This window comes from Diabrotica undecimpunctata, chromosome 7 (genome assembly GCF_040954645.1).
Source record: "Diabrotica undecimpunctata isolate CICGRU chromosome 7, icDiaUnde3, whole genome shotgun sequence".
Taxonomy (NCBI): domain Eukaryota; kingdom Metazoa; phylum Arthropoda; class Insecta; order Coleoptera; family Chrysomelidae; genus Diabrotica; species Diabrotica undecimpunctata.
In genome coordinates, this window is record NC_092809.1 from 150,509,502 (window position 1) to 150,533,652 (window position 24,151).

At 32.6% G+C, this 24,151-nt stretch overlaps 1 protein-coding gene across 1 annotated transcript in view; it reads left to right on the top strand.

Moving 5' to 3' along the window:
* The first annotated feature begins 13,326 nt into the window (after positions 1-13,326).
* Positions 13,327-24,151, top strand: part of heca (hdc homolog, cell cycle regulator) — an 821,779-nt gene continuing 810,954 nt past the window's right edge. The window contains exon 1 of the mRNA XM_072538543.1: positions 13,327-14,053. Within this exon, the coding sequence (XP_072394644.1) occupies positions 13,377-14,053 (677 nt within the window). The 5' untranslated portion in view covers positions 13,327-13,376. The remainder of the gene's footprint in view (positions 14,054-24,151) is intronic.

Below are 24,151 nucleotides of genomic sequence, written 5' to 3' on the forward strand. Positions count from 1 at the left end.
TACAAATGTAAGTTCAAGCGAGTAATTTTATGCAGTTGCTGACCGGACATGAATCTTTCAGGTCTTACACGTATCGTATACGAAAAACCAGCGATGATAATTGCGTCATATGTAACGTAGAAGACGATGCGGAGCATTGTATCTTCAGGTGCAAGGTGTTTGCGTCGGAATAACATATAATGCGAACAAAGCTAGGAGAGATATCCTCTGACAACTTGATACGTGTCGCTATAGAAAGCAGAGAGAACTTTGAATTTCTTATAGACCAAGTAACAAAAATTATGAAGAGAAAGTCCATGATATAGAAAGAAACTGAGACAGGATGAGAGTGATCTATGGCAATCCGCCTCCATTCAAAACTGGTTATCATTATACACTCGCGATCATAAAATCCGGGTCATCTTGAAAATTTCAAGTTTCTTAAATATTTTTGCCTCTGGTGCAGTAATAACCTTTTTTTGGCTAATGTATTTTTTATTTGTCATCAATGTTTGTTTTGAAATAAAAAAAACTGGTTTTTTATTGTTTTTATTGAAAAAAACTGAAAACAGATCAAATTGTTAATAAAACAGACATACGAAAACAAATGGAAAATACAGAACGTGGTAAAAAATCAGTGAAATTTCAATGACCAATATCGTGTATTGCCTCCCCTTGCTCTAATAACCTCTTGCAGACGACGGGGCATACTCTCAATTTTTCTCCGGATTACATGTTGTGGTATGTTATTCCACTCTCTCACTAACAGATCCTTAAGCTCCTGTGCGTTGTTAGGAGGAGGTGTACGGGTTTGAATACGTTTTTTTAAATCGTCCCAGAGATGTTCGATGGGATTCAGGTCCGGAGACCTAGCTGGCCAGGGTACCCTCGTAATTCCAACTTCGTCCAAGTATTACATACTGATCCTGGCAACGTGCGGGCGCACGTTGTCCTGCATAAAAACGGCGTTTTCTTCAAGCCCTGCCATGTTGGGCATAACATGTTCTTCCGGAATCTCCGTAATGTACCTTCGTGCAGTTAGGGACCCATTTTCGATGAAGGGTAATTCTGTGTGGAAGTCGGAAGATATAGCTCCCCAAGCCATGACCGAGTCTCCACCAAATGGCATTCTTGGAGCAATGCAAGCTTGTGCAAATCGTTCACCGGTTCTCCTCCAAACTCTTACACGTCCATCGGATCCAGTTAGGCAGAAACGGGATTCATCTGAGAATAACACTTTGCTACAATCGTTAATTCCCCAATGCGCGTATTGTCGAGCAAAAGCTAGTCGTGCAACTCGAGGCACCCGGCGAAGTGGCGGTCCTCTAGCCATTACCCGAGAAGATAGTCAAGAAGAACGAAGTCTTCATCTGACTGTTGCAACACTAAAATTGCGATTTCGTACTTCCTCTAGACGATTTTGATGCATAACCGCAGTTGAGGTCCGGTTTCGTAAAGCCTGAAACACAAGGAAACGGTCATCTAGTGCCTTGATCGTTCATCTTCGTCCAGAGCCAGGTCGCCTGGTTAGCAAACTGGCCTCCTGAAAGCATTGAAGGACTCGTTGAACCGTAGAAAGGCTTACGCCAACAGTTCTTGCGACTTGCCGTTGAGTGTGACCGTCTTTCACAAGTGCAACAATTTGTGCCATTTCAACAACAGTCAAAGGCATTTTTGTCAAAAAATAAACAATAATAATGGCACTAATAAACACTAATGGTGGCAATAATAAACGTTTGTCCGTTGCATTTAAACAGAATGTCGAAGTACAAACGAGACATTTAAAACAAGCGGAGTTACAGGTAGCGTTCATTTTGGGAAGTGTGTGCTTTCCCGCGAAATCGGCACTATTGAAATTCTTTGTTGCAAAGGAAACCGCTAAGCCGACAACAATTCCCAGAAACATGCATTAGTTTGTATTTGTGTTATTATTATTTACGATAAAGCTCGTTAAAAATGAAATATCGGTGATTTTCAAGGTGACCCGGATTTTATGATCGCGAGTGTATATTATGTATGAATATATAGATATATGTATGGATCAGTTCTGGGGCCTCTATTATTTATAATATATGTTAATGACTTGCTTAATTTCATGGCTCCATTTAAACAGTTTTATTTGCAGATGACACTACTTTTGTTTTTTTCTGATAAAAATCGTTCAGTTTTAGAAACCACGTCTGATTATGTAAATTCCGATGCTCCATCATGGTTCTTAGCAAATAAACTTAAACTAAATGATAACAAAACTCAAAATTTAATTTTTTCGTCTACCTTCGATGTGACTGTTGAAAAAAATAATGTCAAATTGTTGGGCATAACATATTGACTTGGTATAACCATATTCACCATTTCAAAGGTAAACTTTCTAGTACCTTATTTTTACTCAGACAATTAAAACTTTTTACAAGTGTGGATACCTTGAAAATAACGTACTTTTCTCTTTTCCATTGATTTTTAAGCTATCGTGTTATTCTGTGGGGAAACTCTTGCAATGCCCAACAATATTTAAATTGCAAAAAAAAAGCAATAAGAATAATTGCAAAAGTTAGCTACTTGGAATCTTGCAAACCGTTGTTTATTAAATATAAGATAATGCCCTTGCCAACATTATGGCTATACAGCGATAATTTAGAAATAGTAAATCACAAAAAAACTCAATTGACTATATATAATATATACAATGTCCTACCTAAGGATTTAAAACAACTTTCGATGAATAAATTTAAAGTAAGTCTGAAAAGATAACTTTTGAGATTTGCTTTTTACTCTGTTAGTGAATACTTTGATCACTTCAAGTCAGTAACATGAACATGCATGTACTTAGTATGTTGGTATATGTCTTATTGTTTATATTTTATGTTTTATTTTATGTTATGCGCATTAATGTATTTTCATCTTCTATTGTATTTTTGGGACTTGACATCAACACAGATAAGACCAAATTTATGATAGTATCAAGGAGTCCAATAAATAATGAACAACTAACTCTTGGTGGACAGCAAATAGAGAGAGTGACAAAATATAAATATCTGGGAGCTTACATCAACACAGAATTAGATCCAGACCAAGAGATCCGGGTACGAATAGAAATGGCAAGGGCAGCGTTCTTAAAATTCAAACAATTGTTCTGTGACAAAAATCTGAATATTGCGCTGAGACTGAGGTTTGTTGAATGTTACGTCTGGTCGCAACTATTGTACGGGGTAGAAACATGGACACTAAAAGCGCAAATAGTTAAAAAGATTGAAGCCTTTGAACTTTGGATATACCGGAGAATGTTGAGAATCCCATGGACTGCCAGGGTCACCAATGAGGAAGTGCTGAGAAGGATGGGTCGAGACAAAAAATTGTTGAGAACGATAAAAGTACGCAAGACTGCATACCTTGGACACATACTAAGAAATAATAAATATAGTCTTCTGCAGGTCATCATGCAGGGTAGAGTCGATGGCAAAAAGGGAATAGGTAGAAAGAGGAAGTCATGGCTGCGAAATATTCGAGACTGGACAAACATGACTGTAGACGAATTATTCCACGTTGCAAAAGACAGAGAAGCTTTTAAAAATGTGGTCGCCAACCTCCGTTAATGGGGACGGCATAGGAAGAAGAAGAATTGTATTTTGTGTATGTTATATATTATATTTTTTACTTATACATATAATTGAGTTGCTACAAACAAATGTAAAATTTGTAAACGTAGTTAAATAAATCTTGAATCTTTAGCAGGGGCTGTATATGGAGCTTTATCAGACGTCCTCAAGAGCAACATGTCAAATTACTTGAAAAAGAAGACGTTAGACTAATGTGTACTTCCAGTCATTACTTACGGCGCCGAAATACTTTTCTTAACCCAGGCTACAGTGATTAAACTCAAAGTAGTCCAAAGACGAATGAAACGTTCGCTACTTGGACTTACTCTTAGACAGAGTTAGAAACGAAGAAATAAGAAGGACAGACGGCACAGATGTCATAGAGCGCATAGCATGGCTTAATTTAAACTGGGCGGGCCATGTGGCCAGAATGAATGACGAGCGGTTGACCCAAAAAATTACAGTTTAAAGACCACAAACTGACAGAAGAAGCAGAAAGAAGCAGATGTGGATCACCTAGACGATAGACAGACGACGTCAAAAGAATCGCTGGGAATTGGCTGCAGGAAGCTCAAGGCCGACAGAGCTGAAAGGAATTAGGGAAGGCCTATGGCAGGCAGAACTTAGGAGATTGGAAAATTTTTTAAGTTATTTATGGGTTTTTGGAAATGTGAAATTTGAGTTTGAATAAGTATTTAGTTTATATATCGTTTTATTTAGAAAGTTACGTTGTTTTATGGGAAAATCACTCCGAGGTTCTGGTAAGTACTTTCAATACACGTACATCTTCCATTTAAACTTGCCAGTTCTCAATCATTTAAATCTTCTCACCTTATTCGACCTATCCAAAAATCATTCTTATTTTTTTGTATATACATATATAAGTAAATTCCAGGATGGAAATATTAAATATTTCAGTCAAGGTCACTTAATGACCAATATATTCCAGTTTTTGTCATTTGAACAAAAACTATAAGTATATGCAGATAGAATAAAAAGATTTTTTTTCTGTTCTTTTATAGCCTGCCGTCTCCAATCATTGGCCTATCTTTGTATTTTTTTTGGGAGAAGAATATTTTTAATTTTGGATTTGGGAAGAAGACTTTATTTTGGGAAGAATTTTAGTTTGATTTTCTGGTTGGTCTACCGTCCGTGGCAGATAGAAAGAACATAGGCTAATCCATCGTAGAGCCCATCCACTACCTGGACCCTGGACAGCGGATTAGGGAACTGCCTTTCCAGCAAAAGGGTTACTAAGGACATTTACTTTCTAGTTAAAGCTGTTAATAATTCAAATTTCAATTTTTTTATATTACATATTATATCCTCGGATACTTAGGCCTTCAGCCTAAGTGGGTTACGAAACAGATTTGTGCACAATCCCTGGTTAGTACCCTCAACTCTTTGAATCCTTTCAATTGCTTTAATTTTTGTTATTCCTTATTTACTTTAAATTTATCTATTTATTAATATTTTATATTACACTTAATAGGTTGTCAGGATATATTATCCAATTTTATGGTAATTTGTATATACCCTCATATATCAAGTTGATGTATGTGTTGTTGTAGTGTCTTAACTGACTAGTCTCAGATTTTTAAGCTGCCCTTTTGTAACTGTATAAGTATTTAATTAGTTTATATTTTAATTACCATTTACTCCATGTGAGTTATTTAAATATTATTAACTTACCTTTTTCCTCATTATTGGAGGACTGTTCAGATCAAACCTTGTTAGATATTTATATTTTGGGTCCTATTTTTAGTAACTGTTTTTCTTGTAAATATATATTTTGGGAATATATTTTAATCATTATTTAGTGTATATAAGTATAGGGTTGGGATAGCACAGTAGGATTGTAATATAGTGTATAAAGCATTTCAGACTTTTATTTGTTTCCTATCATCTTTTATTTTCAGTTAGTATATAACTACATATATCCCTAATTGGAGTGATATTCTAAATTCACCCTGGCGCCCATCTAAAGATCATCTTAGGATTGATCTAATTTAACCTTAAGTTACTACAGGCAAGCAAACGTGCCAACCTCCTCTCTGAGCACTACTCTCATTCTCTTGAGCTAAGCCTATTCTATTGTAGTGCTTCCAGTAAATTTTATATTTTCTTTTGTATTGGTTACATTCCTGGTTATTTAACCCTTTATATAAATAATTATTAATTAATTTTAAATTCTATTTAACCAGAAATCTTACATAATTTCTAATATTGGCTTCACCATTTCAGGCTTTTCCTTTTCTCATTTTCAACAATTAGCTCTCTCCATTTTTTAATTAGCAACAATTAGCTTTTCCTTAGCTTCCCCTTATTTAGTTGGTAACAAGGCCTATGTTTAACTTTGAATGCAGAAGGCTGCATGATAATAACTTCAGCAGGAAAATATTAGACACACAAAGGATTTAACAGAAACCAAATGAAGAACAAAAAGGAACAAGCAATGCCACACAGACGTCAATCTTGAATATATTATATACTATATTGTCCATTCTATGTTTTAAATTAACAAATTAACAAATTTTAAAAGAAAACTCCACTTATATAAAATCCATACAACTAGATTTCTATTCTAATTATTAGATAAAAACAAAGCTTACAAATAAATCGACAAAATAAAAAAAAACAAAACCAATAACGAACTTTCGTCTCTCTGAACAATAAGGAATACATAAGTATAACTATTACCCGTAAGAAATTTGTTTTGTGATGCCTTTGATATCGTAAATAGTTCCAAAATGTGCGGCGTTGTAGCCCTTTTTGTGAGCTTAAGAGATTAAGACTTAAGGTACCCCTGTTATCTTATAATTATCGTGTTATCTTCAGTCAGTCGTCACCCTTTCTAAAAGATTTTCTTTCACAAGATCGAGCTCTTTTGTTAAGAATCGTTAATTATCAACTTGAGTTCATTTCGCAGCGTTTAAACGGCGTTGCAACTTGATTTTGGGTCCTTGAAGAAGTGTTAGCTATGGGAGAAGGGTTACTTGTTTTTCGGTTGTTTGTTGAGTGGCTTGATTAATTGTTATTGTGCTGTCTGGCAAACGGATTATCTGTTGGTGTTCATAAATAAATCAGACAATTTTATTTACAAAGTTTACATTCCAGTTTCAGTTTCACTAAAAATTAATCTCCATAATATAAGAATAAAAATCAGCAGAATAAAAAACTATTACATCGCATCGATTTGTATGGTCAATCACGTGAATAAATGTGAATTGCATGAAAATTTGAATTCAGGTTCTACTTACCCTCCACTTCACTTCTGGACTTTTGCCGTTGGTTGCTGTTTTTTTTAGTGGTGAAAAAAACTATTAGATTAGTATAATTGTAAATTAAAACAGGTAATTATTTTTGTAATCAACATATTATGAGTTGATTTTATTTCAACTTAAAAAACAACCCCTGGTTAGTTTGTAAGGATACGTGAAAATATGTATGTGCCTTAATAGCACGTTATTAGTATCTTACAACTCAGAAGTTGTAGTTTTTTACTCAGAACTCGGTTAGCTTTTAAGCTATGAAGTGCTTTTAAGCTATGAATGGCAATAAGGTCATTTAAATGAATTATTTTAAACTATTATTTTTAAAGGGTTGTACTTAAAGAAGCTAAAGAGTCACTAATCACGAAGGTATGCAAACTTTGAACAGAAATATCTTTTTGCCAACTTTTTTCTTTTCACTTTTTTGTCAAAAAAAAACAAAATGTTCAGAAAATCATTGCCTATATTTTTCGAGATTTTTCATATCACTAATACTTTTTGAGATATTTTGAAAAAGAAGTATTTTTTTTTTCAAAATTAAAAAAAAAAATACTTTAAAACCAATTGTTTTCTAAAATCAGCACTTTAAACCGGTTAAACTTACAGATCATATGAACAATAATAAATAAAGTAAATGGTAATGCATTAAGGTTGATCTGCACCCCCCAAAATACAAACCCCAAATTCAAAAAATTTGAAAAAATTTGAGAAGGTATATGTGATGACTAGAAGTATTTTGACAGCTTTTAAACAAACTTCATGTTTTCGTTTTTGAAAAAACTCAAGTATAAAGCGGGAAAACCAAACATAGGATTTTGTTAATTTTTTTACAGCATCAAGATATGATTATAAAAAATACTTATGAATTTTTTGAAAATTTTTGAATTTACAGTTTTGTCCCAATAGGAAAAAATAATATGTTTCGGCTTATAATAAAGTTATCGGTAAGAAACCGAAAGATTTTTTAATAACAACATATATAAAACTGTAAAACAGGATAATATTTGCAACAAAAATTTAAATATTTTTTCCTAAACATATGAAAAATCTCGTTAAACAAGAATTATGTCTTGAACTGCCGCCTTCAAATTGTAATGTAGGGAGATGGCTCCATCTGAAGCAATGGTAGTATTTATCATCGATAGATAGCATTACGTTCGGCTTCGAAACGCTTCAAGCGAAACGTCACACTAACAGGGTTGCCATATCAATTACTTTGTACAACACTTTGGCAGATAACAACAAAATTTAATAGGAATGTTATCGGTTTGAACTTTGAACCGGTCATGCTGAAACTTACAGAGTTACAGAATAGTAGATACTGCAACTTTTATTTTGAGAGTATTATATCATAAAATTTACACTCTATAAGTAATATAATATCTACAAAAAACCTATTTAGTTTTAAAAACCTATTTAGGCGTTTTTAGTTAATTATTTTAGTATTTATAAAAATAGTGTTTCTTGCATAACCAGTGGCGTACACAGAATTTGTCTGAGGGGGGGTTTGAAATTTTTTTATGCTACCTCCATTTTGAGTCCCTAAAATTTGGGTTTAAGTTTAATTTAAAGTACTAAAGATAGCAGTGCCAAAGATTCAGGTATCTATTATCCTGCCTACCAACTAAAACCACCCTCTCTTACTTGTGTGCATTTGACTGTCGCACGTACCGTACTCCAAAAGTGGGGTGAAGACATTTTTGGAACACTCCCTTCTCTTATCTAAATCTTATCTATTGTTCTGAAACTATTTTCTTGTGGCTTTTAAGGTAATTACTATTTTAATGGGAATAAGCCAACTTGTAAATACAATACATTTTGGAGAGGGCTATCGCCGTATTCCCGTTCTTCTCCACCAATCCTGCCGGTTTAAGGCATGCTCCTCCTCCAAACCTTTTGATTCTATCGCTCTTCTAATTCCTTCATTCCATGAGGTAGAACTTCTACCTCTTTTTCTTCTTCCAGGGGGCATCCATTTGTGAAGTTTTTGGGGCCAACGTTCGTCAGGCATTCTCAATAGGTGTCCAAACCATTTTGAACCTCTTTTTTTTTATTCTGCAAATGACCGTTTCTGTAGCGTTGGTCTTCCTTTCCTGGCTTGATGTTCTAGCACTTCTTCTCAAATAATCCATTTCAACTGCTAACAATCTTCTCTTCAGGTCTGCATTGACAATAGTCCATACTTCAGAGCCATAACAAAGAACTGATTCAACCATGGTTTGCCCTATTCTTTTTTTATGCGATTAATTTTATTTAGAGTGCTAATTAAGGGGTGATTTTCATGCCTTTTTTTACCAAAAAAAAGGGCCCAAATTTTGATGATGGATTAAAAGGATCCGTTCTATGATCCTTTTGACCATAGGACCAACAAACCCAGTTTTGATACTACAAACTTTTTTAAAAAACAAAAAAAACCTTTTTTGAAATACTTTAAAAAAAATTTAATGAGATTCCTCCAAAAAATGCTTCAATTTTTGGTTTTATTTCACGTTGAAATATTTGATTTGGAATTTGACAACTAAGAACCAACTTTTCATGATTTGCAACTCTGCTTCTACTGGGTATACACACTTCGTAGCTTCTCTTTTTTTTTATAAGCTACATTTTTGCTAAGAATATTTTTGCTAAGAAAAAACCGTCTAAAAACGTGATATTTTTTTAAAAAATGAACATTTTTACTCGCACATAACTCAAAAAGTATTGATTAGTGATAAAACTCTGTAGAAAAAAAGTTGCTTAGAATTGGTCAGTTTATTTATTTCCGGACTTATTTTAAACATGTTTTTTCACCTATGAGAAGGGGTGGATTTCACCCCCAAGTAAATTCAACCCTGGGCTTGAGTCCAAAAGTGAAGTGGGGGAAAACAATAACCTTATAGTCGCAGACATTATTCAGTTTGTCAAACATGGAAAGACTACATACACATTTACACTTTTATTTATAATTTATACAATTATAATGAAAATGATTAAATGAAATAAACATTAAATAAAATAAAAGTTCATCAGCACAAAACACCGCTAGAATCAAGGTCAATAGACCACAAAAACCTTAGAATATGGACCAAGAGCCTTATCTTTAAGGACGATGGTGTTTACTATGGTTCACATAAGGTTGTCTAAAATGGTTCAGTATAGTTTTAATGATGTTTTACTGGTCCCGTGTCTCAGATTATTCAGACACTAGACTCGTTATCTAACCAGTACTCTTTCTCCTTGCATTATAACCTTAAGAATGTGGTGATGACCTCATGGTTGCATTAAAAAACTTAATAGGAAACTTGTCGCTTCTAATTACGTATTGGCATCCATGGAATACACATTCATCATTCTGTAAAAATTCCACATGTCCTAATGCTGCTATTCACTTACTGTTTGTTGTGGCAGCATCAACACTTCTACTATGTATAGTAAATCCAAAAACACATATGGTTCTTTCCACACTCCTTTTTCTATACTTTGTATAAATAATTGAATATTGGTCAATTTAAAAATAAATTATAGCTAATTCAATTTTAATTACAATTACAGGGAATATCATCAATAATGTAAAGCCGATATCTCATAGCTCGTGAAAAGGCGCTCTTCGCTGGTTCACGTCGACAAAGACACAAAGAAACAATATACCACGACGCAAAATTAGTGCACCGTAATTGTGTAGAACTGTACGAAATATTTTAAAAAGAAACAAGTACCATTGATATAAATTGAAAAAAACTGACAAAAACAAACTCAAAAACTACATAAGAGAGCTCTGAAATTAATGTTTCCACCACCAGAGAAAAAACCCAGTGCCTTAGACTCGATTACATATACAGGCAAGATATCAATAAAAATAGCCAAACACATAAAAAGAAAGGAATAACACCAGCTTTTAGAACAAATAACAACTTGGACAAATAAATTAAGAACAACAAGAACCAAAGTAAAAAGCACTTACAAAGTGGTGTATACAAACTTAAATGTGGCGACTGCTTCAAATCTTACATCGGTCAAACTGATAGAACTTTTAACCAACGTATAGCAGCACATAAAAGGGCTTTCAATAATAGAAAGACAGATTCTACATACCCACTTTACCTTCTAGATTATAATATAAATTTAATGACGAATTTCAAATTTTTCACATCCAAACTTAAGGCTTTAATCTACTTTATTAGAATCTATGGAAATTAACAAATTAAAAAATACAGACATAATTCTGAATGACCAACTTAAGACAAACAGTTTTCTCCTCCTTAACCTATTTAGTTAACGACTATAAAGTGTAAACACATACCAAAAATGTCCATATCCGTCCAAAAATCGAATTTTATGTTCCTTAATAGTTTATATGTTGATGTTATCGATCTTTTTATTAAACTTGTTGTACTGAGTCAATTTCAGGTAGAGAACTGATACTAATCGACGAAAATCTAATAAAGTATTATTTGACTTATTGACTCATTTTAGAGAAACTGAAACCATCAATCAGTAGTGTGAATATTGGCCAATATCACTTCTTAGCTCTGATTTTAGTGGTATATTTTCCAACAAACCAGTTGTGCTCATGTTAAGAAATGAACGTTTTACTTTGAGCTTGTGATTATATCTACTACATTGTGCAAGATTTTCTATATTATCAAAATTAGATGCTATAGTAAGACACTTACTATCGTTTCATTTTACAAAAAGTATTTCTTCATTTTCATCAAATCCAAAATCATATGATCCAAGAGCTTCTTTACCAAGGGTTTTTATGTCTTGTATAGAACACTCCGCCAATCTATTTTCTTGTTGCTCGGTATTCACATTTTTGTACATGAAATAATAAATCTCCGCTGGTAAATAAATTACTAAACAATACCCAGTTCAGAAATGCAAATCCAAAGGTCAAATATTCGCGATCAGTTTTCTCGATAGTTTTGCCAGTATAGAAGTCAAAATTAATGCAGTATCCGCTACTTCCACCAAGAATTAAAAATATGTAGCTAAATCGAGTATGCTTTCTACGTCCATATTATTTCACAATCATTTCATTTACTTTATCTTTATATTCGTATTATCCAAAATAATATTCCCCAAAATATTAGTTACTGTGGCATAATTTCTCCTAAATATCATAACATGTAAAAATTTTCATGCAAATCGCAATAAGCACATGTAAAATTAAAAACAGGACTTGTACACAGATTCACATTCAACTCAATACTAAAATACTGCATGCAAATTTTTATAACGCTTAGTACCAGTGTTCTATTTATAATCAGTAAAATAAAACTTATAATGACGATTCAAGAAATTTTCTAGATTTATTCTAGGTTTATAAAAAACATAAAAGCACAAAAACACAAAAAAGGGCAGATTATGAAAATTTTCTTATTAAATATGTAAGTCTAAACGAAGTCAGCAAATTTGTCCGATGTTTAAGTATAATTGTGTTATTAAAAGGATATTGAAAATATAATACAACAAAAATTATAATTCAGTTAACTGCAGACTAAAATATCTATGGAAATTTGTTTTTAATAATTAAATTTTCAGTGATCTATAAATAGCACGCTGGCCTATAATGCGTTAATAGTATCCTAAATATTAAATAATTGGAAAGTTTCAAATTTTAGTGTTCTATAAATTGATGTAGATTGAAAGATCACAATAATGGTAACTGAAATACTTTAATAGATACTAAATTGATACTTCGCCCAAGTATTTATATATTTAATAAATTAAAAATACCATAGAGAAAGTGAAAATACGAACATAGACCCAAAAAAAAACTTTATGGAAGGTTTTGACAAGACACAAAAATATTATACAATATTATAATATATAAATCAATCTGTCTCAAACTTACTATAAGTAAATCATTTTATTTAAACAACGAAGACATACTTTTAAGAAATAAGTATTATTTTTTAAAAGTATATAATATACTTATTAAGTATATAAAAAATGAAATGATTTCCAAAATTACATCTGTATTTATAAATACATAAATATATTTAAACGCAGTGTAAATAAACGCACGAAATAATGTAGTATTAAAATATTTTTAATTATGAATGAACTATAAAATGAATGAATGAATGTCACCTAAACGAAAATACACTACGGACCTTTCAAATTCACCCACAGCCTCGTCACGTCGCTATTAGAAATATTCACATAGGTAACAATGCAATACCGGTGAACCGCGTGTCAGTACGTTCATCCAAAAGCCAAACAAATCGGCAGCCTTCAGCAGGAGCAAGCATCACCACGGCATCGACATCGCCAGCGGCATGAGCGCCGTCCCGACGTCGTCCGCTGCCTCGATGGTCAGGGCCGTCGGAGAGTGAAAATCCGGCGCTTGCGTCTGTGGCGTCGCCGCGAAACCGAAAGTGAAAATCGCTCCCCCACCTTCCCCTACCTTTCGCTTTCCGAATCGTCGCCCCCCACCACGCACTTTCCCTGGCGAGTGCGGCGTGCGTATGCCGGCGGTCACAGTAGGCCTCCGAAGCAGCCGCATCGAAGACGTGAACGCATCTCTTCAAGGTCACACACAGTTTAAATGAACATGGCACCTCGTCGACACTTAGCGCAAGTTCAGGGCCTCGTCGGGGACGAGGTCACCGGCGGTGTCACCAGGTGTTGTGTGCCCACGGGAGAGTGTCTGCGCGCCCAGCAACATATGAACAACAATGACCACATGCTTATTTCGTTGGACGATCTCCGGGATACCGTGCGAGTTACTTGCAATAACGAATTGTGCACATCGGGAAGATATATGCACCGTGAGTGCTTTGATCAATGGGAACAATCCGTCTTAAGTTATCTTAAAACTTGTGGCAGGGCTCGTTCTTGGTCCGAACGCCAAAGGCATCAAAACCTCTGGACCAAGAAGGGCTACGATTTAGCGTATAAGGCTTGTGGGTGTAAGTGCGGTCGTGGACATTTAAAAAAGGACTTGGATTGGATGCCTCCGCCTCCCACCAGTAATATATTTGGAAGAATCGAAGAAGTCGATTCAGGAAAAAAGAAAAAACGTAAGAACAAAAACAGTCGACCTACCCTTGCTATATCTTCCAACCACCCCATCGGCAGTGAGATAAGAGCAAGAACTGGTAGTTTGTCTTGCTCTAGTACTGGCTCTTCTAGTCCCCCAACTTCGGGAAGTGAACCCAGTGTTTCGCCCATTCATGCCCACTCTAAGAAGAAGAGTAAAGTCGATCTACAAGATAGAATTCGGTGAGTACAAAATCGATTTTTATTTTGTTTAAAATTACGTTCTTTCCTTAATAACCAAATAAAACAATATTTTGTGCATCTAATATCTGGTTCATATTTTTCAAATGATATCAAGGATATGTTTACTTTTTTATTGTTTAAAAATATAAATACAATACTTATCTTTAAGTCTAATAAATGAATTAAAATTGATTTTTTAAACTCGTATAGTCTCACATAGGAGTATAAACTTTTAAACATACACAAAACGTTCAAATTGCATAACATCGTTCACATAACTACTTGTAAAACTTTCAAAATTAAGCAATTTACATAAGCATTTAGCATACTTGAAAAAATCTGCATGTTTTAAGTACTTTAAATAAATATTTTGATAATATGTACATTTGATTGAGGTTATATGATTTTTTAACATACCGGGGGTGCTCTAAAAGTTTGTTAAATTCGAACCTTAGCTACTAGCATCCAATATCTGCCTTTTTGTAACATTGTTATATTTCTTACGATTCAAATTCAAATTGGCAATACGATTTATATTTATTTTTCCTTTACTCGAAACACATAATTAATGACACCTACACCTAACTAATACCTTTATTTTGCGTTTATATTTTATTTGATCTAAGCAATTGAGCTAAAAACGTATACATTTTTGATAAAAATATTTATGACACTTACTCATTGTTTGTACACATCTTTGCAAATAACATATTGACAATTGCAGACATATACTTACATTTTATAGTAGAACACTTTAAATTGATTTAAGATACCTTATTCGATTACATGAAATCAACTTAAGAATATCCGTCAGAACAAATCATAGCATGTAATTCGTCTTTAAAAAGACAAACACATGCCATGATGACAGTAAAATTCTCCTGTTAGTGAGTTCATAGTAAATCATGATTCGTCTTTTTAAGATCACATGCTATAATTTATCTGGTGGATAATCTCAAGTTGATTTCATGTAATCGAATGAACTACTTATAATGAACTAACTACCTAATTACACTCGCGATCATAAAATCCGGGTCACCTTGAAAATCACCGATATTTCATTTTTAACGAGCTTTATCGTAAATAATAATAACACAAATACAAACTAATGCATGTTTCTGAGAATTGTTGCGGTTTCCTTTGTAACAAAGAATTCCAATAGTGCCGATTTCGCGGTAAAGTGCACAGTTCCCAAAATGAACGCTACCTGTAACTCCGCTTGTTTTAAATGTCTCGTTTGTACTTCGTCTTTCTGTTCAAATGCAACGGACAAACGTTTATTATTGCCAATATTAGTGTTTATTAGTGCCATTATTAGTGTTTATTTTTTGACAAAAATGCCTTTGACTGTTGTTGAAACGGCACAAATTATTGCACTTGTGGAAGACGGTTACACTCAACGGCAAGTCGCAAGAACTGTTGGCGTTAGCCTTTCTACGGTTCAACGAGTGCTTCAACGCTTTCAGGAGGCAAGTTTGCTAACCAGGCGACCTGGCTCTGGACGAAGAAGAACGACCAAGGCACTAGATGACCGTTTCCTTGTGTTTCAGGCTTTACGAAACCGGACCTCAACTGCGGTTATGCATCAAAATCGTCTAGAGGAAGTACGAAATCGCAATTTTAGTGTTGCAACAGTCAGAAGAAGACTTCGTTCTTCTTGACTATCTTCTCGGGTAATGGCTAGAGGACCGCCACTTCGCCGGGTGCCTCGATTTGCACGACTAGCTTTTGCTCGACAATACGCGCATTGGGGAATTAACGATTGTAGCAAAGTGTTATTCTCAGATGAATCCCGTTTCTGCCTAACTGGATCCGATGGACGTGTAAGAGTTTGGAGGAGAACCGGTGAACGATTTTCACAAGCTTGCATTGCTCCAAGAATGCCATTTGGTGGAGGCTCGGTCATGGCTTGGGGAGGTATATCTTCCGACTTCCACACATAATTACCCTTCATCGAAAATGGGTCCCTAACTGCACGAAGGTACATTACGGAGATTCCGGAAGAACATGTTATGCATACCATGGCAAGGCTTGGAGAAAACGTCGTTTTTATGCAGAACAACTCGCGAACGCACGTTGCCAGGATCAGTACGTAATACTTGGACGAAGTTGGAATTACGAGGGTACCCTGGCCAGCTAGGTCTCCGGACCTGAATCACATCGAACATCTCTGGGACGATTTGAAAAAACGTATTCAAACCCATACCCCTCCTCCTAACAAAGTACAGGAGCTTAAGGATCTGTTAGTGAGAGAGTGGAATAACATACCACAACATGTAATCCGGAGAAAAATTGAGAGTATGCCCCGTCGTCTGCAAGAGGTTATTAGAGCAAGGAGAGGCAATACACGATATTGGTCATTGAAATTTCACTGATTTTTTACCACTTTCTGAATTTTCCATTTTTTTTCATATGTCTGTTTTATCAACAATTTGATTTGTTTTCTGTTTTTTTCAATAAAAACAATAAAAAACTATTTTTTTTTTTTCAAAACAAACATTGATGACAAATAAAAAATACATTAGCCAAAAAAAAGGTTAGTACTGAACCAGAGGCAAAAATATCCAAGAAACTTAAAATTTTCAAGGTGACCCGGATTTTATGATCGCGAGTGTATAATATAAAATTTAATTATTAGAAATTTTTCACTAACGAAAAACAAAATTTGTATAATTTATTAATGTTGTATTTTGAGAACGATTTCCAAAATGAAAATTGAAACGTCAATAAGCTTATTTTAAAATTAAGTTGCGGCTTATTCCAACTAAAATAGTAATTACTCACTATACCTCAAAAAGCAGTACCTTTTTTTATTTTTTTTGCTATTTTTTACGTCCGTGACTTGTTTACTTCATTTTTGAATATCCATTTTATTTACATGTCATTTCATGACTCGATGATCAGATCTCAATTTTGACCTTGCATTTTAATTTTACTCTTTACTCTTAGTTTATAATTGGTAATCTTTTAAGTTATTCATGTTTCTTCAGTCACATTGAATTCTTTTAATAACATCTAAAACATGTGAAACTGATCTTAAACTTGAAAGTTTATTTAAACATGAATATATCTGATTTTTTCTTTGAATTAATCTCCTAACTCTCATCTTTTTTTTGTCGCCAATAACTAATATTACCCCTATTCTATTTTTTGTGTAATTACTGATATTTTTATTTTACTTCTAATTAGTTTTCATTTGCTTCAGGTAACCAAAACATACAATTACATAGGTTTTCGTTTTTGCTTATCTTTTTTTTATTGTTACTCTGACATATTCAAAAAAATTATAATGTGGAAAGATAACTTATTACAAGTATTTATAAACCATTTATATAATAAAGTTGATTTCATGTAATCGAATGAACTGCCTCACAATAAAGTCGTCCCAGGAACGCAACTCAACAATATTGGCAATATCATTTTAAAGTTATCTACTTGTCCATACGAATGTGTCAGATAAAATTAAATTAGAAGAATTTTCCACCAAGTAACAAAAAACAAAATTTGTTTAATTTATTAATGTTTTGTATTTTGAGAACGATTTGGGAAGGGAAATCGAAACGACAGAAATAAACTTTTTTTAAACTGAATTTGTGGCTTATTCCCAACGAAAATAGTAATTACTAATTAGTAATTTCTTACTTCAATATATGAAATTTTAATTAAAATAAAACTGATCAAAATAAATAATGCAAAGTAAAAAGGAGTTTTGAATTTTTATGATCGAATTTAAAAGAAAGCTACAGATTCATTTTAACAATGTACATATTCCTAATACATCAAGTAGATAAAAAAAAATGATGAAAGGCAGACCAGGGACAAAAAAAGAGTCTGGTGTCTAAAAATTTAAAAGATATTTAAATGTATAAAAATAGAACGTTAATCCAACGAAGGACTTACAATGTCACTTCGTATCAGCGATTTCATTATCCAGAATGCATATAGAATATTCATTCTAAATCATACTGATACGAAATTATTAAAAATCACTTAAAATTTAATAAATCTTTTTTAATGACTATTATTTTATTTACACTATACGCGAACTAAATTATTGAATCATGTTAATTATTTAGTTCCCCAATTCTCTTATTTTCCGTTTTAACACAAGTTACAAAAAATTAAAAGTGATGTCCAAGTAAAGAATTTACATGGATTGTTCCGCTAGAAAACTAAAAGGCAAACACCATACCATATCTGTAGCAAGTCTTAGAGTGCCATTCTTTTACTATTATAGTATTTATCATCTATTTATTTTTAGTTTCCTTTAAAACATTTATCTCAAAAATATTCGCACTTAATCTAAAAAATATTTACTCCACTTTAATACAAGTTACAAACAAAATTAATGGTGATGTACAAGTAAAGAATTTACATGAATTGTTCCGCTAGAAAACTAAACAATAAACACCATAGTGTTTCCTTACAACATTTACTTAAAAAATATATGCATTTAATAAAAAAAATGACTCTTTTATTTTTGAAAAAAAAACAGCATAAATTGGAAGTTATGCTTTCAGATTTTGCACCAGTAAATATTTTATTAATTTATTTATTTTTTATGCAGGGCCACTGCGTTTTACGAAGCTTTTGACTTTTACTTCTTTTTGTGCCTAGACGTAAAAGTGCTTCACTTTTAGGTCTAGGCGTAAAAGTAACATTTTTTTATTGTCAATCACGTCACAAAAATTAATACTTTTGTGACGTGAAAAAAAATTAATATTAAGAGTTTAGTTTTTGGAAAAAAAAATTTCACAATAATAGCAAATTACAAAAAACAAACATTGCAAAGCATACATGTGATTACAAAATTTATTCTAATGAAAAAAAACATTCTTACATTACAAATATATTCTTACATTTATCACAGTTTTCATAAAAAAAATTACAAATATACAAAGTTAACATAAGATTAGGTACAATATCCAGTTAGTTTTCATCGAACTTGCTTTTGAGACTATGTAAACTAATAGCTTCTACTATATCATCACTTAAACTGTTCGATTTGTCAAAAACTCGGTTAACCAAAAAGTTTTGCCTTACAGTAGTTTTTAAAGATCATACTAATTCATTAATTACTCAATGCAGATTAGTTACAAGATGAAACCAAAAAGGAACAACGAAATTCGATCTGAATATCTGCATTTTGGTAATCTGCTTGACACAGTTGCATCATCATATTTATTTAAGTTTTTGGCACCCATTTTGAGTCTGTTAAATTGAATTGAACTTTTCAATTTTTCTTTTTTTTTCCTCTATAATTTTATACTTGTTTTGATATTTGTTTTTTTTTATATATATATATTTTGTTCTTTTTTGCTTTTGCCTGTGTTATACGCAGTTTTCTTATTTTCAGTTTTTGCTTGTTTATCTCCCAACTTCTCCGTGTAAATTGTTTTCCATCTAGGAGTTAGATAAAATAAGTCGTAATTTTAGGGTTTGCTACTCTTTTTTCTTTTCGTTGTTTTACGCCAAATCACAAAATCTTAAATCCTTCTATTTTTGGTTCCGTTTGGTTCTTCTGTTGTTTTTCACAACTGAAGAGATAACTGTTTCTGGTGTTCGAGAAGTGAAACAGCGAAGTTTCGATCTTAAATGTCGAAGAAGTTTTATGTGGATTTGAATCGAAAATTCCTTGCACAGAAGCTAAATTTCTAGTTGTTTAACAGGAAATCATTATTTAACAGGTACTAATACATTATACTTCTGAAATACCTTCTCCTGGTCAGAATAGCGCTGCTCAATCCTTAACCAATCGACCAATTAAGCTGTTATTTATAAACTGAAGCATGGCATTTCGAATGCTTCGGAATACTTTATTGTTGACATCCTATTGTCGATTTTAAGGGCATGGGCGCAAAATGTCGCTTGTCAAAATTTCAATGTGTTTTAAACGTATTCATTTAGTTCGAATTCTGATAAAACTAATAAGTATATTTGAAAAATTTAAACGCAGAATGAAAGGTTACGTTATTATCGAGTCCGTGAAAACTTCTATAATTTTTACTTTAATAAGTTACAAGGGTGAAAAGAAAAGAGAAAAAAGGAACTTTCGGCACTTGGTAATAATGCAGCCTTTCATTCTGGGTTTAAATTTTTCAAAAATACTTATTAGTTTTCTCAAGATCATTGAACATTTTGACAGGCAAAATTTTCACATCAATTCATCTTTGTTTCAACACTGTGTCAGTCTGTACGGATGTTAAAAGAAGTGCATTAGCATATTTATGTCCTAAAACGCATATGATTATGTTTACATAAAAAAAATTTACAAACTTTCAATAAAAAATGTAAGTAGGTAGTAGTAGAATAAATATATAGCACTAACCAAAATTAATAGTATGTAACAAATTTACAAAATTGATTTTATTACACGTTTGGGCGCGGTGTATCAGTCTGAACAATATTCAAATATCTTTTGTCTAGCTCAGATTACTGATGATATGATCAACGGATCTCGTTCAGTAGGATAATACGAGATAGCAAGCTATTGCGAGATTGGACGATTCGAAAGTACTAGCACAATACAGTGGAGTGCATATTTCCCTTGTATCAATCCTATTAGCCACGCTCGAGGGAGGGTTGGGTCAGGTTAGGAAGCTATTGCGAGATGGGACGATTCGAAATTACTAGCACAACACAGTGGAGTGCATATTTCCCTTGTATCAATCTTATTAGCCACGCTCGAGGGAGGGTTAGGTCAGGTTAGGAAGCTATTGCGAGATTGGACGATTCGAAATTACTAGCACAACACAGTGGAGTTCATTTTTTCCTTGTATCAATCTTATTAGCCACGCTCGACGGAAGGTTAAATACATTTAAGGCAAATATGTTACCCTACACTGTTCATGTATCTTGCAACATGTAATATACCTAAATAGTATCAAGTATATGGTCTTAGTTCTAGTGTTTGGTAAAGTTTTCATTGCTCACGGCAATTAGCCAAAATGTTACAACAATAACCCAGACCGAATCAACACGAAAATTAAAAAAAAATTATTTAAAAGTCACGGTCAGGAAATAACAATCGTAAAATAGATGATCTAACAATCAATAATAAAAATAATAGGTTCTTAATTAAATAGTGGAAATGTTTCCGCTCAAAACACAATTTATAGAAATACACACTATACACAAAACATTTTTATAAAGATTTCTACTAATTCACTCCTAATTTCCCAGTATTCATTGAAATTTTCAGTTTATCTTTCACCAAACTGATAAAAGTAAATTTTATATTTCCAGTGTCAACAAACAACTGATATTTACAAACCATCCACAAATATATTCTTTAAAAACAAACAGATGTGCTAAAATAGTGTTGTTTCATTTCTGCCAGATGTTGATGTGAACTAAGGAGATGTGGCAATTAAATATCTTCAACAAAAGATTATTTTTTGTAGGTGTTTTTATGTTGGATATGAAGTAATAAAAAAATATACATACATAGATTAACAATAATGTTCTTGTCATTGAAATTAATGGAATGCAAAACGAACGAGTATTTTGTCATATACCTTATAATAGTGTAGCACGCATTTAATGACGATTATTTATATGTTTATAATTATTTATATGTTTATAACCAGTAGGCGAGAAAAAGAAGCACTAAAAAGCACTAAACTTACTAATTTTCCACAGCAAGAAATGTTATTTTTGCCCCTCCCCCGGAAAGATGGTCCGCTTTTTGGTTCCCTTCAATTCAATATGTCTAGGCACTGGCAATTCCAGGCTATATGGGTGACTTATTTTGCACACCAAGCTCTTGAACACCTTACGTTTGGTTCAAATGCAAGCCAGCGAAATGAAATTGACCAGATATAAAGAGAAGAATTAACACTCTTGGATACCCTAATGCAAGACAATAATTAAATGTTTACCTGTAGGCAAGGAAACGAAGTACTAAACCTACCAATTTTCCGTAGCAAGATGAATCGCTGTGCCACTTTTTGCATTCGATTTTGGTAAGTGTCAAGAAAGTTTGTGAACAAAATTCATGGTGGTAAAATGAGAATTGCATTTTGTGCATAAGGAAGATGCATTTCCAAAGAAGGTTCATACAAAAGAAAAATTTGCAACTCAGAAAATATCTACAGCAATGAGTTACTATTTGTTACTCGAGGCTTTTTGAGGTCGCTTAATACGAATATGGTAACGACGATGTTCCTAGAGGTACCTGGTGCCCAAGTGGACCTCGTCTCCTAGTGTAGCATACCAAGTTTCTCGATTACAAGCCTGTATTTCCAGTAATATGTTTTAAGGTTAATTTTTATCGTTTCAAATATATATGTGTTTGTTCTTAAGTCTCCCTATTCGTAATAAATTATGTTTGGGTTTAGAAAATTCATACGTTCCCATAAAAAAATACGTTGTCTTTTAAACCACTTCATTCAAGTATTAACTATACATAATTCCTTTCAAAATTTTATTGGTTTTTAAAGCGTTAATATTTTCTCATGGGAACAAATATTTGGAACCAAACTACACATCCTCTTCCTAAAAATTAATTAGCTCACAGTGAACTTATAAAAAAGACACTAATTTTAGTTCTCAGTTACCAGTTATAATTTTTATATCAATATCCATTCAAATATTTGTTGTTAAGTTACGATCTGATTTCTGCTGACGGGGTATGGTGTAATCCACTACCTGTCCGTTTGGAAATCGACATATGTTTTTCTCCATGCCTATGGCCCTGTCTTCAAATGTAAACAAACTGTTATGTGAGTGCAATATTTTATAATGTTTTTTTTGCTGTTAGAGACACGAGCTTTAATGATTAAATTTGCTAATTTTTATTGACAATGAGCAACATTCTTTTTTAAGTTTATTTTAATTTTTTTTTGAGTATCTTACTAGATCTAACATATAATTTTGTAACGGTAATTTATATAAAACGAAACAATGACCAATGGAATTCGTTCAGGATGCAGTTAAATATTCATTTGATTATCATTTTTTATTGAGAGATTAAAGTATATAAAATTATTTGAGTTTTTTTGTAGAAGATAATGTAAATCTTATAAGTATTTTATTGAATACATAAGCTTTTTTTACAGCTTATGGTTAAATATGCCGATTTTCAGTATTTTTGTTAATAATTTGCTGATATGTTTTCTGACGTGTGTTTTTCTGATCTTTTTGGGAGAAATATTTGTTTAGTTGATTTAAATTTTTCAAAGTTTCAAATTTAATTTGATATTATTTACAAAGCTATTCAATAAAATATAAATGGACGAACAATAACAACCTGTTGGAATATTTCAACAATATTCCACTACATGCAGGACACTAATAAGTACAAAAATATCGTAACAGTATAAGCAGAATTCCAGTTGCTAAAGGGAGTTTGACAAAGATCAAAAATAAGCTAGATCAACAAATGAATGATTTTAATGAAATTCAGAACGTCTTACTTTTAGCAGGTAAAATGGTATAAATGACAAAACAATGGAAAATATAATATTTTTCGCGATTATATCCTTAGCCTTTAGCACAAAATGATCTCCGGACATTTTACTAAATTAGTTACAGAACTTTGTCAACAAATACAAAGTTATAAAATATTTATTTACTCAATTTCATTAGATAAGTCAAATGTTTATTTTACACTGGATATAGTTTATTAGCGTATTATCTCAATATTTATGACCTTGTCCTTAAGTGTCAAGATCAACAAATGCCGCCCAAAAATAGCAACGAAAAACAATTAAATGCAATGAATTTCGGAGTGTAGTAGTATTCTGTAAATATTTTTTTCGTTTCGTTTACAAAATTATATTTATACAAAAATATTTGATATTGTTGATAATAATACTGAACTGATGATTATTTAGATATTAGTTGGTGTTTATTTAATTTAAAAAAAAAACGCTACTTTGGAAAAAGACCGTCATTGTCAAAATGTGACAATTTTCAGAAATGGCCATTTAAAAATTAATGACTTTTAAAAATATCATAAAACTTTCCCCATAACTGCTAACAGGCTAATATTTTGGCTTTAGTGTATATTAGCCTTTAAAAAGCTATAGTTAGTCCCATACTTTCTTCTTAATCTTATTTTAGGCTATAAATTTTTCGAGTTGTGACGTTCTTACA